The 18327-nt window shown below is 39.0% G+C and overlaps 1 protein-coding gene across 1 annotated transcript in view; it reads left to right on the top strand.

Annotated features, from left to right (window-relative positions):
• Positions 1-18327, top strand: part of LOC123318625 (ras-related and estrogen-regulated growth inhibitor-like protein) — a 43374-nt gene that overhangs the window by 8816 nt on the left and 16231 nt on the right. The window contains exon 2 of the mRNA XM_044905298.1: positions 6091-6147. Within this exon, the coding sequence (XP_044761233.1) occupies positions 6091-6147 (57 nt within the window). The remainder of the gene's footprint in view (positions 1-6090; positions 6148-18327) is intronic.

Raw genomic sequence — 18327 nt, 5'->3', positions numbered from 1 at the left:
TGCTTCCCATTTGAAAATCTCCTCGCAAAAACAAACTGAACGCGTCTGTTACTTCTGATATGTTATTCGCTGACTCCGAGGAACCTTTACCCAAATTATTCATCCACTGCAAAGTCTAGACCGTGAATTTTTCCATCGCTTGAAAACAATGCGTCTCAGACCCCTAATTTGCGTCCTTCCAATCAAACGGCAGACTGATAATTGCTCTGCAGAACTGCGGATTCGTGCCTGTCCGTCAGTCGGGAAGGGTCTCTAGGATGCGATCAAATTCGAATTAATTTCAGAAATTATAACGCATAATGAAGGTTCCCGTACCGAAAACGGAATAGGCGTCAGTGATTATATAGGATCTGGTGCGAAAAGGGCGGTTTTTGACGATCGATTCGGATGTTTTTTGTGGAATAATAACTGCTGACCGCCGGGCCAGAATTCTACTCGTGTCGAATTTCAAGTGGATGCATTTGGAATGATAGGGCAGTATGTGAAGATTCATTGATCAATCAGAGTCAGATGAAGAGAGAATTAACGTAGAAGATCACTCGAATATAGGGAAGAATAATGAATGCTAGAAAGGTAAGAAACATGCCGAAGTTACATCATACTCAACACCTTACAAGCCCAATAGAAATAACAGAGCTGTCATGACATCTTGGGGGAGCAACTGTTGATCTTTCCAACCGTATGTCTCAGGATATCGAGTATATTCATCTCTCTTCATTAAAGCTGCAACAGGAACACTCAGGAATCGTCGGAACTTTGCAGAAAGCGTGAAACTGATTGGAAAATCTTTGCATGGAAGGCGCCAGAACCAGGGTATCTTCCAGAAAAATCATCGTAGATCAGAATGCTATACATATTCTAAAGGAGCACCTCGTCCAGTAATGATTCTCGAAAGTTCATCGACCTCAGTGCAACCGTTTGGTTTTGTAATTTCTTTAACTGATCCCATATTTTTGGGACTCTTTCGATGGTCAACTTTCGACATGCGCATCTCCCAGAAAAAATCATCGTAGATCTATGTGTGATGCATATTCTGAAAGAGCAATTCTTCTAGTAATAAATCTCGAAATTTCATGGACCTCGGTGCAATCGTTTGGTCTTGACGAATTTTTAAGTGACTCCATCTTTTTGGGCAATTTTTCGAAGGTCAAATTTCGACACGCGTGTCTCCCAGAAAAAATCATTGTAAATTTGAATGTGACACATATTCTGAAAGAGCAACTCTTCTAGTAATCAATCTGAGAATTTCATCTATTTCAGCAGAACCGTTCGGTTTTGTAATTCCTTTAACTGATCCCATATTTTTGGGACTTTTTCGGAGGTCAACTTTCGACACGCGCATCTCCAAGAAAAAATCATCGTAGATCTATGTGTGATGCATATTTTAAAAGAGCAATTCTCCTAGTAATAAATCTCGAAATTTCATTGACCTCGGTGCAATTGTTTGGTCTTGACGAATTATTAAGTAACTCCATCTTTTTGGGAATTTTTCGAAGGTCAACTTTCAACACGCGTGTCTCCCAGAAAAATAATTGTAAATTTGAATGTGATACATATTCTGAAAGAGCAACTCTTCTAGTAATCAATCTGAGAATTTCATCTATTTCGGCAGAACCGTTCGTTTTTGTAATTCCTTCAACTGATCCCATCTTGTTGGGAATTTTTTCAACTTTCAACAAGCGTATCTCCCAGAAAAAATCATCGTAGATCTATGTGTGGTACATATTCTAAAACAGCAATTCTTCCACTAATAAATCACGAAATTTCATCGAGTTGGATGCAGTGGCGGTTCCAGTGGGGGCGTAAATTTATATTTGAAAACCGGGAGAGTGCTCCTTCAGAGCATAACCTTTTGATATCTTGGATTTCCGGGTTAAAGAAATGTTCCTTTAGAAGGAACTAAAGTCATAATTATAATGTTTACAATGTAATCAAACAAATTTAGTGATAAATTCTATTCAATACAGGGTGTTCTGTTAAATAAAAGCTAACCAATACGTTTAAGAAATATGAGATTCCTTAGGTTATTTGACACCAAGGGAGTTGAAGTATTCTTAAAGATAACACTCGGCTTCAAACAATCTACGATGGGTGTCCCATACTCAAAATTTCAGTATTCTAATGCGAATAGGAGGCTTTGGGATGTCTCTAAACATCACGAGCCAATCCTTCTCGAAAACTTCCCATCCCCAGAGGCAGCCATTTGTACCAATCAAATTATCTCTTTACAACGATCATTTTTCCACTTAGCGAACGGTTTTCCTCCAGCTATTCCCGCACTGCGAATTATTTCTCCGATCGATTATCGTAACAACACAATAACAATGATCAGAAAGTATATCTCACTGGTCGTAGAACGTCCATTTTTCGTCCCACTGTAACAAATCAGATTAGATGCCCCGGTATAATAATTGTGTCAAGATTTCCTTTCGAAATCGTCTTTAAGTTGTCGGACAATTGAATCGATTATAATAACATTCAGACAATTATCGAACGGCACCGTGGAAAATGAGCTCTGCAAGCACACTCGACTCAAGTGGCGGCGGCACTCGTTTTGATTCAAGTGGTCGAGATTTACGAATGTGAATAGGTTGTTTTGAAGATGTGTAATTATTCTCTTATGGGTGGATTATAACAAACGGTCGATTGATTCGAGTTGGGCCTTTTTATGGGAACAATTTTATTAGACCCATCTCCGTTGTCGACTAAATGTTGGCACCGGAGATTGTAGACTAGAAAGATAGGAAATCTAGTCCTAAAAACCGACACATTTTGTCCTGTGTTTGCCACATTTGACAATGAGATGGCGCTGAAACCTATGTATTCAATAACAGTTTTCTGTTTTGCAATTGAAGGTCGCGGTATTCGAATTCTATTTCTTGTATTGAATTTCAGTATTGACTTTGTTGAGATCAGAAATCAGGATGTTAGTTCTTGATCAATTTTATCTTTCTGCAAATGGCCCTCAATTTACTATTTCAAGCAGTCTGGGCGGTCTTGGCCTCACATTTGAAACACAGTTGGCGTTAACATCACATTAGTCGCTTCGTTTCCCATCTTTCTACTCTGTAATCGTACAACATTTGGAGTTGTATCTCTAATCAGCTTCCAAAAGCGTTTCAGCTGCACACTTCTTTCAAGTGGAGCAAAAAACTAAAACCTCCAGCGAATGCTGTTTAATTAACACATAATCTAACATATTCAACACTGAAATCATCAGGAACAGGTGCCACTTTGAGACATAAATAACAGTCAAAGCCATTTTCTCAACGGACACAAGAATTTTGTACTCCCAATAGGATATAAATGAATCAGTTTAACAGTTCTTAGTGTAGCTAAGAAGCACCATGGAATATCCACGTTTAAAACACTATAACCTACTTGATAAATCGTCTACATCATCAAATACCCATCATTCTCTCTGTGACTATTCCCAAAATATTTTCAAAGCGTTTCTCTCCCAAATGAATCGACTTGAACGAAAGTTCACGTCCGCCATACACCACAGACTCGCTCGGGTGGTCCGAAATAAAGGAAATAACGAACACCACAATTCCCATCAAACATTTACTGTTCGAAACATTAAATGCCCACATACGCGGGCGAGACCTTGACATATTGAATGATTTTCAGACGTAATTCTAGGATGCAGACACGAAGAGAACAATTAATCAAACCACAATTTCACTGGTACTCCTAATAGTACCATTTAGAACTTACGGATTTGAATTAGCGTGAGTTATGGGCTTTAACATTGAAACACAGCCGGGTCGGAGTACTTAATACTTATGATCATGAAACTATTCGTTATTCCATAATAGAATATTTGTTGCCACTTTTATTGTCCACCATCAATCACGCAGCTTGATAGACGTGGATTGCAGCTGTAACTTTCAACTTCACAGTTGAGCGGTTGGTGGTTTTGACCGAGCGTACGAGATTTGGAAATACGTATAATGTGAGTATACGTAGTAGTCTAGTAGTAAGTAGATTCTTGAGGGCCAAAGAAACACTTTTTTCCTATTCCATTTGTTTCGATCCGGCCCTGATAAAAAGATATGGCCATTTTAATTTTTCATAATGAGCTGTGCCACCCCTGGAATAACAAAATTTTCATGGCCAACCGAGTGCCAAAAGTAAATGGAGTACACCTCCTTTCAATATCGATACTTCTTGTTCGAGAAAGAAAAAGATAATTGGAAAACAAATATCGTCGAACAAATACATACCATCTGAAACTTTACAAAGTAAAGCATAATCTCGATGGCACTCAGACTCTTTCCGAGTACCAACCAGTGTAGGCAGATCCACGAAGGAAAAAAAACCACATACTTGAATTCCAATCCGCATCTAACCATCGCTGGACATCGGAATAATTAACTTCTAATGTGATCGAGATGGAGCTTAATTTCGTTTTATTCGTTCAGTTTTAATTGAGTTGCTTTAGTTGGTCTCACATTACCATCGAACATTCACAGGTGGGAGTCAAATTGAATAGATATATATATTGCTCGATAAATGTTCCTTAATTAAATACGACTAGTTTTGTTCGATTTTGAGCATATTGAACTCGTCCGTATCGATTTGAATAGTCGCTTTCGGTTGTAAAAGTGTAGTAGTGGCTTGATGTATGAGAAGGAAGGTCATGCTGCATACGATTCTCAGACTTGAGCATCAATACTTAAGATACAGGGTGTTTTCAAAGCTGAGAAGTGATCTCAGAAGTCTCCTGACTACAATTCTCAGACTTAAGCATCAAGACTTACGATACAGGGTGTTTTCAAAGCTTAGAAGTGATCTCAAAAGTCTCCTGAGTACCATTCTCAGACTTAAGCACCAATACTTAAGATACAGGCTGTTTTCAAAGCTGAGAAGTGATCTCAAAAGTCTTCTGAGTACAATTCTCAGACTTAAGCATCAATACTTTAGATACAGGCTGTTTTCAAAGCTGAGAAGTGATCTCAAAAGTCTCCTGAGTACCATTCTCAGACTTAAGCACCAATACTTAAGATACAGGGTGTTTTCAAAGCTGAGAAGTGATCTCAAAAGTCTCCTGAGTACCATTCTCAGACTTAAGCACCAATACTTAAGATACAGGGTGTTTTCAAAGCTGAGAAGTGATCTCAAAAGTCTCCTGAGTACCATTCTCAGACTTAAGCACCAATACTTAAGATACAGGGTGTTTTCAAAGCTGAGAAGTGATCTCAAAAGTCTCCTGAGTACAATTCTCAGACTTAAGCATCAGAACTTACGATACATGGTGTTTTCAAAGCTGAGAAGTGATCTCAAAAGTCTCCTGAGTACAATTCTCAGACTTAAGCATCAGAACTTACGATACATGGTGTTTTCAAAGCTGAGAAGTGATCTCAAAAGTCTCCTGAGTACAATTCTCAGACTTAAGCATCAATACTTAAGATACAGGGTGTTTTCAAAGCTGAGAAGTGATCTCAAAAGTCTCCTGAGTACAATTCTCAGACTTAAGCATCAATACTTAAGATACAGGGTGTTTTCAAAGCTGAGAAGTGATCTCAAAAGTCTCCTGAGTACAATTCTCAGACTTAAGCATCAGAACTTACGATACATGGTGTTTTCAAAGCTGAGAAGTGATCTGAAAAGTCTCCTGAGTACAATTCTCAGACTTAAGCATCAAGACTTACGATACAGGGTCTTTTCAAATCTGAGAAGTGATCTCAAAAGTCTCCGGAGTACAATTCTCAAACTTAAGCATGAAGATTTACGATACAGGGTGTTTTCAAAGCTGGGTGCGATCTCAAGAGTCTTAAATCGTCTTGACGTGCGAAATTCGTGACAATTTTTTCGCCATGTCCAAATTTAAGCCGAGCTAACGGTAGCCGGGGATACATATACAAGTTAATTAAGCGGTTTAATTATGTATTCCAGCCGTGCTTCCAACACCCGTGTGTGACATATAAACTCGTAATCAAGCGTTCGGACCGATTTGGTGTGTTTTTATTGACCATTGATCAATACCCATCGGAAATAGTCGACATTAAGCCTGCTCCAGTCCAAACTCGATGAGAGCTAGTTCGTCAAAGGAACATTAATTCTTATTTAATCTTTCTGTTTCAGCTGTAACAGTCCGTTACCTCACCAAACGATACATCGGAGAGTACAGTTCTTCCATGGGTAAGTCATCCGCAGCTCAACTGCGATCATTCAAGATTTTGATCATGGGGTTAGGGCAAGGGCAAGGTTTAGATCTAGCACCAATTCTTCACTATTAGTATTAACTATCGACAAGATTAGGTACCTGAAGATCAAAAGCTCACTTTTTTGTGAGAACAGGATGAGTCTTTGACTCATAAAAATATAACTAGCAAAGACCCAGTTGCAATGCCCATTAAAATTTAATGCTCCATCAAAATTCAAAACTGTAAATTTTTATGGCAATAATGGAGGATTAAAATTTTAATGGAGCATTCAATCTTAATGGGCGTTCCTGCAACTGGATGTAAATCTGTGACACTACACACCTGTGGATCTTTCAAACAGAGTTGCATTCTGTCAAAGTACCCAATTTCTCGAATTTCACAGATATTTTTTATTTTTGATCATCAAATTACTCGAAAAAAGAGAGAATGACCCGGGTCGATAGTGCTAAATGAATTTTTTTTTTTCAGACACAACATTTTTTCGTTGGTGGAGCGCGCGCGCGACATTCTTCTCAAAATTTTTTTATTTTCCCAACAATATCAACCCAGGTCATTTATTTTACTAATTCAAGGTCGTAGATCACGAATATGCAATTAGATTTTTCCTAGGATCAGTACTTTGGAAAAAAAAATCAATTTTAGTGGGAAATTTAGAGAAAAATTTGTCAACTTTGAGGAGCTGTAGCAGCCAGAAGAGCGGTACTGTACATAAGCTGATTTTTATTGGTTCTTTTCGAACAGAACTGTTCGATCGAGTGAAACTCAATCATCCAATCATCTCAATCTCGTCCTGAACAGGCCAGCATTCTGCAGAAAACGCAAGTGGACGATGAATCAGGAAAAGGAACGTCATGCGTCAGCGCGACGCGGAACAATGGCATAACGAAGGAATTCCAAGCTCGCGCTAGCTCCAATATGGGACAAAAACTCGCCTCACCATCATCCATATCCAACTTCCTCAAAACTACTTCTGAAAATAAGCCCGAGGTTTAAATTGCATTCTGTGCATACTTACGTGTCGACCTATGCGCATAAAGATATTCTTCAGATCTTCGAATTAGCATAAATTACCGTCGATGCTGATGGACGACAATATGTGGCGTATTTTATATGGGATAGTGACGCATCTTACAATTATTCCCCAAGGAGTATTATCCGTTTATTAGTACCTATATATTCCTGCAAAGATTAGAACGATAAGGGATAGTCGAGACAAAGTGCAGAGAGAGACGCTTCCGATATTATCAACACTATTAATGTTTTTGACCCTAGGCTCTATTCTATTTTTAGCACGTCGATTTTTATTATCGGAGGACACTGTATCAGCTATGCCGTATCTCGTAAAGAGAATGCAAGTATGCGAAGGAGTTCTAAATGTGGTTGGATCTGTCCATTTCCAGATCTACTCCAAGTTGGGGGTCGCCAAGTTCTTCGAATTACCAAGATCTTGTCTTGATTTCAGAATCGGAGCCAAATGGCTCAGCTTACTGAAGGGTCAATGCCATTTATGGTAAAATAAGACTACCACTATGTGATGATCAAGAGTAGGTATAAAGAGAAGTTGCAATTCAGTCATATTGGAATGGTGATGACGTAGAAGGGGGCTAAGTCAAGATTAACTGACAGAACTAAGTCCGTTAGCAGTGGCTTATCGTCAGAAAACGAATAAATATCGGGGAACCACCAGCTCTTTAAATTTCTTGAGTCAAGACAAGATTTAATAGATCGAGAAAACGTCAAGACAAGAATTCTTGCCTTGTCGACCCTTAAACTTCAAGTATTGTCTGGAATATCCAGTGCAATTTCTGAGCAGTGTATTAACGAGCCCATCATCCCTGTTCCGATGGAGGCCTCGGTATAACTGTTGAACGTAATAACGGCCGTGTTTCAACTCGTATAATTCAAGTCTTCGAAAAGGCCCATTACTAGGTCCATACGTCATTTTTGGCCGAACAACTTGACACGTTCGAATTATCCTGTTGGCGAACGTCCAACCATTTTAGCAGCTCCGTTCGTTCCGTTTAATCACACGCGGTATAAATCAAATTTCGGGAATTTATCGGAGGCGTAGGACCCCGTTACTTCTGCAATTTCGATCGGGAATGCCTTTCCGCGTCTTTTTTTCGATATACCCATCGCTTATGAGGATGATTTGTCGCTTGTGTAGTACTGGGATTCTACACGAAGATGGCAGACGAGTACGAGTCAAAGATTCACCTTGTATATGTACTATGGACAAGAAACGATTGAAACTGGACGAAGCTGTAGCTTTTTTATGGAGTATTTGGCTTCCACAGCTTTTATTACCTCCTCGTTGGTAGAAAATTTACGACCTTTTAAACTGTTTTCAGTTGAGGAAAGAGATGATAGTGGAATGGAGCCAAATCTGGTGAATAAGGGGGTTGTTCTAGTAATTTAAACCCTAAATCACGAATTTTTCGCATGGCAACATGAGATTTGTGCGCAGGGGCGTTGTCCTGCAAAAACAAAACACCTTTGGATAGCTTTCCGCGTCTTTTCTCTTTAATTTTTTCTCGAAGAGTGGTCAGTAATGTCGAATAGTATTCTCCGGTTATTGTTCTACCCTTATCCAAAAAATCAATCATAATTACTCCATGGCAATCTTGAAAAACTGAAGCAAGAACTTTTCCAGCAGATTTTCGGACACGAAACTTCTTAGGTCTTGGAGAACCAGAGTGTCGCCATTCCATCGATTGTTGCTTTGTTTCTGGATCGTAGAAATGTACCCAAGTCTCATCCATAGTAACAATTCGGTTTAAGAAGTCTACATCGTTTTCAAATCGAGCACAGATCGAACGCTATGCTTCTACCCTTTCACACTTCTGGTCAACATTCAAACATTTGGGGATCCATTTTGCAGCAATTTTCCTCATGTCCAAATTGACGTGAACTACATGATGAACGCGTTCGTATGAATCATTCATTGCTTCAGATATCCGTTTTAGCCCAATTCGACGGTCTGATAAAATCATGTCATGAACAGCATCGATATTTTCGGAGACTGACACAGAAACTGGCCTTCCCGATCGGTCATCATCTTCAATGGAAAATTTACCGCTTTTGAAGCTTGCAGTCCAATTCTTCACGGTCGCATACGAAGGACATTGATCACCAAGGGTATTAAGCATATCTTCGTAAATCTGCTTACCTCTTAACCCTTTTAAATACAGGTACTTGATGATGGCTCGATACTCCAATTTTTCGATTCTCACAATTTCGGTGAACATCTTCTTCCTTTTGACTTATTGCGTAACTCTGGTTTACTTTTTCGACCTCAAACTTCACACTGACACTTTTAATGAGTTATTGTTCGTTGCTATGGTAACGCAATATTCTTTATGCGTGGAACTGGTCTAGGCTAACTAGATATCAATACATCCTCGTATTCCTGATTCGATATTTGCGAATTATTCGGTTATAATGAACGTTATGAGCATCACTCATCCTGCAGATCATTTAACCGCAAACTCCCACAGTTGTTCCTGGAAACGTCGCCGTTTTCCCAACATGGAAACCGAAGATATTCAGCACGGGAGTCCAAAAAGAGGCATCTCATTCATACGTGTGTACTGTTATAGGTATTGCAAATCCGCATATGTCACGAGGAGCGGCGTATGGAGATATTTCCACGGATATTTCAGTGCCACATACCAGATCCCCAATAAACTCTATCCGATCCCGCTGCATACATGCAGCCTCGACTCATTACCATAAAAGGTACTGCATATTATTCCATGCCGTACCATCCTCTCGGTACAGTCCACCCCGTAACATGCGCATAATACGGCAGATTAGGCCGAGTCTTCGAACCAGGTCAGACTGACAGACATTTGACGACGCCACAGGCTGGATATTTCTGATCTACTTCCTCCACCGGAAAAAATACAGCGTATTCAAAGCGGTGCCAACGGTATATCTCCTAGCCCGTCGATGAATAAGAACAAACACGTCGTTAATGGTGGCGTTCGGAACGTCTGCTGTAGTAATTTGCCCATTAGTGAATAATTACTCGGTCTTAGGATTGTAATCCGATGTTTGATCTGCTCGGACGCTGCGACTCTCGCAAATTGAAACCTGATAATGACATATGACTGTTCGGCTCATCGATCACATTGGGAAAAAATCACTGGTGATACTGCGGCTCTCATAGTCTTGTTTCCTGATGTGTAGATTTGATTTGAGTGAGGTGTAGTTGTAGTTTGGTAAGAAGGTAACATTGCACTGCGACCTCCAGAGTTTCAATAAACCCCAGTACCTGAGAGAGCTTCAAGGGTCCTCATTCCTCCTATAATTTTCGTTTATCCATATGGCTCGGCAGTTTGAGATGAAAAACAGAAGAAGAAACCGTGTAATAGCCATAATATAATCTGAAAGCCTCACTTCCTACACGAGCCAATAAAAAACTCGCATAATGGCGCGAAATATATTGAACATCAATCAAACTTCCTCGTATAGGGTCAACTGGTGCCTTCCTTATACGGACGTCCAAGTGAAGGATTCCATCAAACCCACTCAAACGGTGGGACGGTTCATTCAATCACCCGACAATTGTACGGATCTATTGAAATGCGTGTTTAACAATTTACATAAATAATTCCAGGTTCGAATCCGAACGGACAGTTATACTATACCCATAAACATCGGCTGTTTTATTGAATAGTCCTGCTGAATATCAAATGGAGAATTCACGATTCCACCGGTCCAAAACGCTCGTATCTGCGACGGAAGTACACTCTCGGACTAATGCCCAACTCAAGTTGTTACTTATTAGAAATTTATTTACTGCTTCGCCCAGTTTATGATTATGTTGGTTTGAATAAACATAAGTCGACTCAATTAAATGCGGACGCGGTTCGAATGTTATGGTTATGATTTTCTGCGAAGAGCCTCGTTTTTCCTGCATAAACGTACCTAAACTGTTTGAAGCAGACTAGATGGATCTAGGAGTAAATTCATCAAGCTCATAGATCAACGTGGTCAGTAGATTGTAGATTTCAAGATGGGGACAGTTGAAGAAATGTCAAGACCGAACGGTCACACCGATCTCGATGAAATCTCGAGATCTAATACTGAAAGAGTTGCTCTTTCGGAATATGTATAACATTTAGATCTACAATATTTTTTCGTGAAGATACGAGTATCAAAATTTGTTCTTCGAAAAATTCCTAAGAAGATGGGGTCAAATACAGAAATTTCAAGGCCGAATGTTCGCACGGATCTCTAATAAATTCTCGAGATATTATATTAGAAGAGTTGCTCTTTCATAATAATTATCACGTTAAGATCTACAATGATTTTTCTGGAAGATATGCGTATCAAAATTTGTCCTTCGAAAAATTCCCAAAAAGATGGGGTCAATTACAGGAATGTGAATACCGAACGGTCACACCGATCTCGATGATATCTCGAGATTTAATACTGGAAGAGTTGCTCTTTCAGAATATGTATCATATTTAGATCTACAATGATTTTTCTGGAAGATAAGCGTATCAAAATTTGTCCTTCGAAAAATTGCCAAAAAGATGGGGTCAGTTACAGGAATGTCAATACTGAACGATAGCAAGGATCTCGATGAAATCTCGAGATCTAATACTGAAAGAGTTCCCATTTCAGAATATGTATAACATTTAGATCTACAATGATTTTTCTGGAAGATACGCGCATCAAAATTTGTTCTTTTAAAAATTCCCAAAAAGGTGGGGTCAGTTACACAGATTTCAAGACCGAATAGTCGCACTGATCTCGATGATATCTCGAGATTTAATATTAAAGAGAGTTGCTCTTTCAGAATATGTATCACACTTAGATCTAGTATGACTTTTTTGGAAGATACGCGTATAAAAATTTGTCCTTCGAAAAATTGCCAAAAAGATGGGGTCACAGGTTACAGGAATGTCAATACCGAACGGTGACACCGATCTCTATGAAATTTCGAGATTTAATACTTAAAGAGTTGCTCTTTCAGAATATGTATCACGCTCAGATCTACAACGATTTTTCTGGAAGATATGCGTATCAGAAGTAGTCCTTCGAAAAATCTCAAAAAGATCGGGTCAGTTGAAGGAATTACAAAACCGAACGGTAGCACCGAGCTGGATGATATCTCGGGAGTTATTACTAGAAGAATTGATCTTTCAGAATATGTATCACATTTAGATCTACGATGATTTTTCTGGAAATTGTCCTCGTTAATACCGAGCGGTTGCACCGAGCTCCATCAAATATCGAAATTTATGACTTTTTTGGACAAAATCCTAACCAGGACAGTACGATCGATCGACTCTCAACCACAACGAACAATCTACAATCACCATTCATGTCCGAACAATGTATCACCCGTTCATAATGCGCTTCTCTAATGTTACACTTAATTATTAGTCGCTCCAGGCTCCAGACATTAATGTAGACAAATTATAGTTTATTTATCAGCTGCTTAATATGAGCATTAGCTTGTATGATGTCCGCGAAGATCATATCTTAAACAAATGTATGTGTACTCTTGTCGTAGTCAATAAATACAACTGACTGGTACAGGTAGTAAACATCGTTCCGTCGAAGGGAAAGTCTTTCTTAAGGTTCAATTTTCCACGAGCGTAATGAGGGTCCTGTCTAGCGATACCGGATACGTGCGATAAATTTCAAAGTCGAATAGGCTGACTTGCCGCTTTTCGAACATGAAGGAATAGACAGGCAATTACGGGTATTGTCTATCGACGGCAGAGAGAGTACGATAATTTCGCGATGTTGTTGAGACTAAGGTCGATTAGCGATCGATTCTGTGGTTTGATGCGTGCGACCATACGATTGTCCTCGATAACTTCACGAATTCCATCTTTAAGGTCGATTGCGGAGCGTTGGCATAGACCTCATCTTCCACGTAGCTTTAAAGAAAGAGTCTGAAGGTGTTAAATCACAAGATCTCGGTGGCCAATTGAGAAATAACACGGTCCGGAAAGTTTCTTGGAAAATTGCGATGGTTTCATTGCTTGTGTGGCACTTAGCGTCGTCTTGTTGAAAATAAACGTCGTCCACTTCAATGTCTTCCAATTCTGGCCATGAAACATCATTAATCAAGCCAATCATCGAAGATACGACGTTGCTGATGATTGACCGGCTCGAGTTATTGTGTCAACTGAACTTTAAGAGCCTTAAGACCTCAAGATATCTTTTTGAAAGTCTCGACCTCTTTGGAAAAATAAGAAATCTTTGGGTGCCAAGTGACTGTGAGGCGGATAACCCATCAATTCGATTTTCCTCGTGTCCAAATTCTTCTTCTTCTCGTGATATGCATGAGCTCGAGTTGCCCTGATGCAAAATCACCTTGGGTTCACTTGATACCGTTTCTTGAAGATTCCCAGGAAGGCAATCTCGATTACTGGTCGAAATTTATGATCAATAACCATTTTCGATACGTACTTCACACCTGTGTGTTAAACCCTCTCGGCTACCGTATTGTAATTGGTCCTTCGCGACATAACAGCATCTCTTCAGTACGGCCGACAAATTAAGTGCTCGGAGCTACACCCAAAAGTGCTGTAAATGAATCCATTCATTTTTGGAGAAATTCATTACCGACGCCATAAATATTCGGGTTGCTATAATCTGGACAAATTCAACGGGATTTTGTGGGGAAATATTTTTCTTTGGGTTCTCTGTTGACTCAGGTGTGTTTCACGACTTTATTGTGATCCGAAAGGTTATGACCAACATTTATGTCTTATTATATGTATGTTTCTTCATTTGAGAACATCGAGTCGGATGTTTCTGAGTAATTCTCAGACAAGTTCAGTAGCGAAAGCAAATCGTTGCCGTACAGGAAGTGTTTCTCATAGCTAACATTTTTCTTATTGAGGCGTCTTTCGTAGATATTATTCAAAATGTTTTGAAATTTCATTGCAGTATGATTTCAAACAAAACATTTCTCTGCTTCAATAATATTCTTGGTGAAATGAGACTTGGTACACTCATTAAATCTCACCAAAAAGCATTATTCGGAGTATTTCAACTCAGAATTTTGTTCATTTATAAAAAAGATATATACTTTCCTTTTAATTCGATCATCGACTCCGCCTTCAGATCTAGAGACCAGAATGTGTAATTTCTGTACTACCAGAGACATAAGCTTTGCAAGCGTAACAGTAAAGTCCTTCTTCCCCAAGTGAATCGACACATGGCATCCAAACCCATTGCAATATTCGAAATGAACTTGTGTATAACCATCAAGTAACGGTATAATCCGTCTCATAAATATTTTCGATTGGAGATATACCAGATAAACTCGGATATCTGAGAAGCCAAGATCATCAAGATATGTCATTCGCTCAGGTCCCTTTGATCAATCTTCGGCGTAAAAAAATCAATTTACGCTGAGCAACTCGCGATATAAAATCCGCTGCTGATACACTTGTTGAGATACGTATCTAGGAATTTCCTAATACAATTATTCAATTGATATTGAAGATTCTTCCGGTACACTGGGCATTGGCTATACCCGACAAAGAGATCCGAATTTCGAGCAGTTCCCGAACATCCCACGTTGGGCATAGGCCCGCGAGCAAAATCCGCTTTATACCACTGACATTTCGGTCTTGGAAAACCCCGTTTACCGTCTCATACGACGCAATAAATCCCTCAACGGGAGAATAAGAAACGGAATGGAAATGTAAGCTGTCCTCTTAACAACACCTCACATAACACCTCGAGAAAAGATCAACAATAACTCATCCTTGCACAATCCGATCCTGTCGGTCTTCACAATGCAAACGTACCGGCCTAAGGTCAAAAGCTACAATGCACAATAAGTAAGTTACTTTCTAACGAAATAAATCAAAAGCTTCGCCGGTTCTCTTTCGGTCCCGGCAAAAACAACACGAGCTCTAACCGCACTCAGTCGATATAGCTGAATATAGAAAGAGGACGAACGATGATCTTTAGGATGATCCCGAATCGGAGTCCTGTTTTTGGAGCAACGTTTTATCTTCAATCGTTTTGGAACTCTCAGGGATACAGGATACAGGAATTTATTTGTCCCATTTCGATCTACGATGATTTTTCTGTGAGATAAGCGTATCGAGAGTTGTCCCTCGAAAAAATCCCTAAAAAGATGGGTTCAGTTGATGAAATTACAAAACCGAACAGTAGCACCTATCTCGATGAAATCTCGAGATTTATTACTAGAAGAGTTGCTCTTCCAGTAGGTGTATCACATTTAGATCTACGATGATTTTTCTGGAAGATACACGTATCGAAATTTGACCTTCGAAAATTACTTAAAAAAATGGGGTCAGTTGAAGACATGTCAAGACCGAACGATCACATCGATCTAGATAGAATTTTGGGATTTAGTTAATACCAAGAGAGTTGATTTTTCAGAATATGTATCAAATTTAGATCTACCATGATTTTTCTGAAAGATACGCGTGTCGAAAGTTACGCTTCGAAAAAATCCCAAAAAAGATGGGGTCAGTTGAAGGAATTACAAAACCGAACGGTTGCACCGATGTCGATGAAATCTCGAGATTTAATACTTGAAGAGTTGCTCTACGAAATGATTTTATTTTCCCCTTCAAATAAGAATAAGTTTCAAAGTATTTCAGTCTTGTCAACTACGATTATTTAGCAGCATTTAAGCAACAATTTCCATCGAGTCTCTACCGCAACAAATCGAAGCTATCTCCCCAGACCATTATACAATTTGTTGCTAATGAATATTTCGCAATTGTCGATCGCTCACGGCTGAAGCCAAGTACTGCCCGCCAATAACCCCAAGACACGCATTGTTTTGATTTATCTACGACATCGAGTTAGTTAACTCATTGTTATGAGCCTAATAGAGAAATTGTTTCGATATAGGAAGTTTCGAACACAAATCAGGATTTTTTCAATATGATCTATGCTCGTTCTATTCGGCCAGACACTTCCTTCCTCCATCCCACGTTTATTGGCAATGATAAAAGTCGAATACGCTCACCTTTTTCGCGCATGAAAGTGATTCTGCGAATGATGTTGATTGCGGATTGCTAATGAGAGCTATATATCATCTCCTGCAGGAATTTCACTTTGAGACGCGCGTTTTGTGACGATGAGTTATGGTATTCGGAAAACTGGGTAATTGCCCGTCGAATAAAAGTCATATAACGAGTGATTCGCAATGATCGTGATACTAGACAGTAGATTTTCTACGTCAGTTGGAGATGGTCCTTAGAAACCATCCTTCCACTTAATTCACTCCTCACTAAGCAGCAAATTAAGTGTAAATTTGCTAAAGTTCGACATTTCTTTGATTTTTTCTGTCAAAATTTGGCAATCTTACTGAACATTTCACCCCCATAAGAAAAAAAAGTTTGCTAAAACACTCATCAATAACCAAATCATCCTCTGTATACAGGAATGTATGAATGGATTTCACCAGAGAATTCGTAAGAGTTCTGCAGCAGTGCAATCGATAAAATTTTGAGGCAATCATAAAATTTTTACTAAGACAAAAAGAAACAACTACTCTAATGATTGAAAAAAATTAAAAAATATTTAGAATTCGAACCATATGAAGTTGAAAGACTCCTTATGGGTTGCTTTCACTCGCATCGTTTTATATCATCAGCAATATAAACAGAAAAACAATCATGAATTAAACGCATCATAAACTTTTAATCTAGTAATTCAATACTTAAAAACAAATTCGATGAGGTACCACATACTAAATTCATACAGTCGCGAAGTGGGTAACCCGGCTCTTTAATTTCCATCTCGAACTCTTAACTGCTGATGACTTACACGACCAAAACAAACATGATATCGACAATTTCGGTCGTAACTTGGTTTTATGATGATGAGTATTAAGATTGGTGGAACCCTGACCTCAACTGCGTAATTTGGAACGTCGCTTTTAATTGGAAGACATAAAAAGCTTGTAATTAAACATTAATCAGAGTTGAATGTGAGTTTTGTCGCTTGATCCATCGTTGAAGTTTTCGACACTTTCTGAGTTTCAATCTAACTATTAATGGCTGAAAGGTTGACCGAAGTAGTAGCCAGCGATAGGTTATACTTTGATTGACATGTTCTGAAATGGATGCCGATTGAAATATGTCAAATTATCATTTTTGAAATATCAAAAATGTTAATGGTAGAGGATTAAAGAACGAAAGATACAACGCTAGAAAACTGAGAAAAGAAGAATATAAAGAAGAGAAAAAAAAAGAAGATAAAATCAAACAATGAAGGGAGAAATGGGTATAAAAGTCAATTTAGACTAGAGAAAGCAGAATAAGAAGGGTAAAAAACGATCATTCGACAACATTGCAAATCTGAAGCCTCCTTCGTCGAGTCTGTGCTGTTAATCCGATTTATATAAATCACGTTTACCAGTATTTCATGCTTTTCTCGTTGTCCTGGAGGTTTGGAGAAAATTACTCATAATCTTGTACTGATACCCCACTGATGCAGGCTTATAATAAGACAAACTTTGTTAAGTCTCTTCGGCGACTTATTTCTGGCAATGTGGAGGAGAGAATGAAGCATAAAGCTCGATCAAGTCTTTCGGATTTTAAGCACTGCACACAACGGCCCCAGAAGTTACTTACCATCTGGGAGAGAAGAAGAAGAAGAAGGGCAACCGATGATCTTCCTAGCCTTCTCGTCTCCGATAAAATAGCCGTATTACGCATTAATGCGCTGTATAACCAACGAACAAGCATAACAACCGTAATGAAGCGCATTTATCCAGCATATTACGTAAAAACACGGCATAAAAACATCGAATTGAGATTTACGTACATAACCAAACTAATCTACATCATAATGTGCCCCAACCACTGCTACCTCCACGGTTAAATCGAGCCACATTACACTATATACTTTCTAATAATAAATCAAAAATACTGGCGACTCCCTGGCCGGCAAAAAAGAGGCAGAGAAACGTCCGACTGCCATCATTAAACGGCACTTAAGTGACCAGGCTGTATATAATGATAATAATCGAGTGCTTTTATATTTGCGATATGGCTGGTGACCGCTGAATACTAATAGGGAATTTCATAATGAAATAATTCCGACTAATTGTCCAGGCCACCTACAGGGCGTATTTACAAATATATGGATACTGGATTTGAGAGTATCGAGAGAAGGCAGGGAC

The sequence above is a fragment of the Coccinella septempunctata genome, chromosome 8, assembly GCF_907165205.1.
Source record: "Coccinella septempunctata chromosome 8, icCocSept1.1, whole genome shotgun sequence".
Classification (NCBI taxonomy): Eukaryota; Metazoa; Arthropoda; class Insecta; order Coleoptera; family Coccinellidae; genus Coccinella; species Coccinella septempunctata.
Note: the sequence above shows the minus strand (reverse complement) of the source record. Positions and strands in the feature narration are given on the sequence as shown.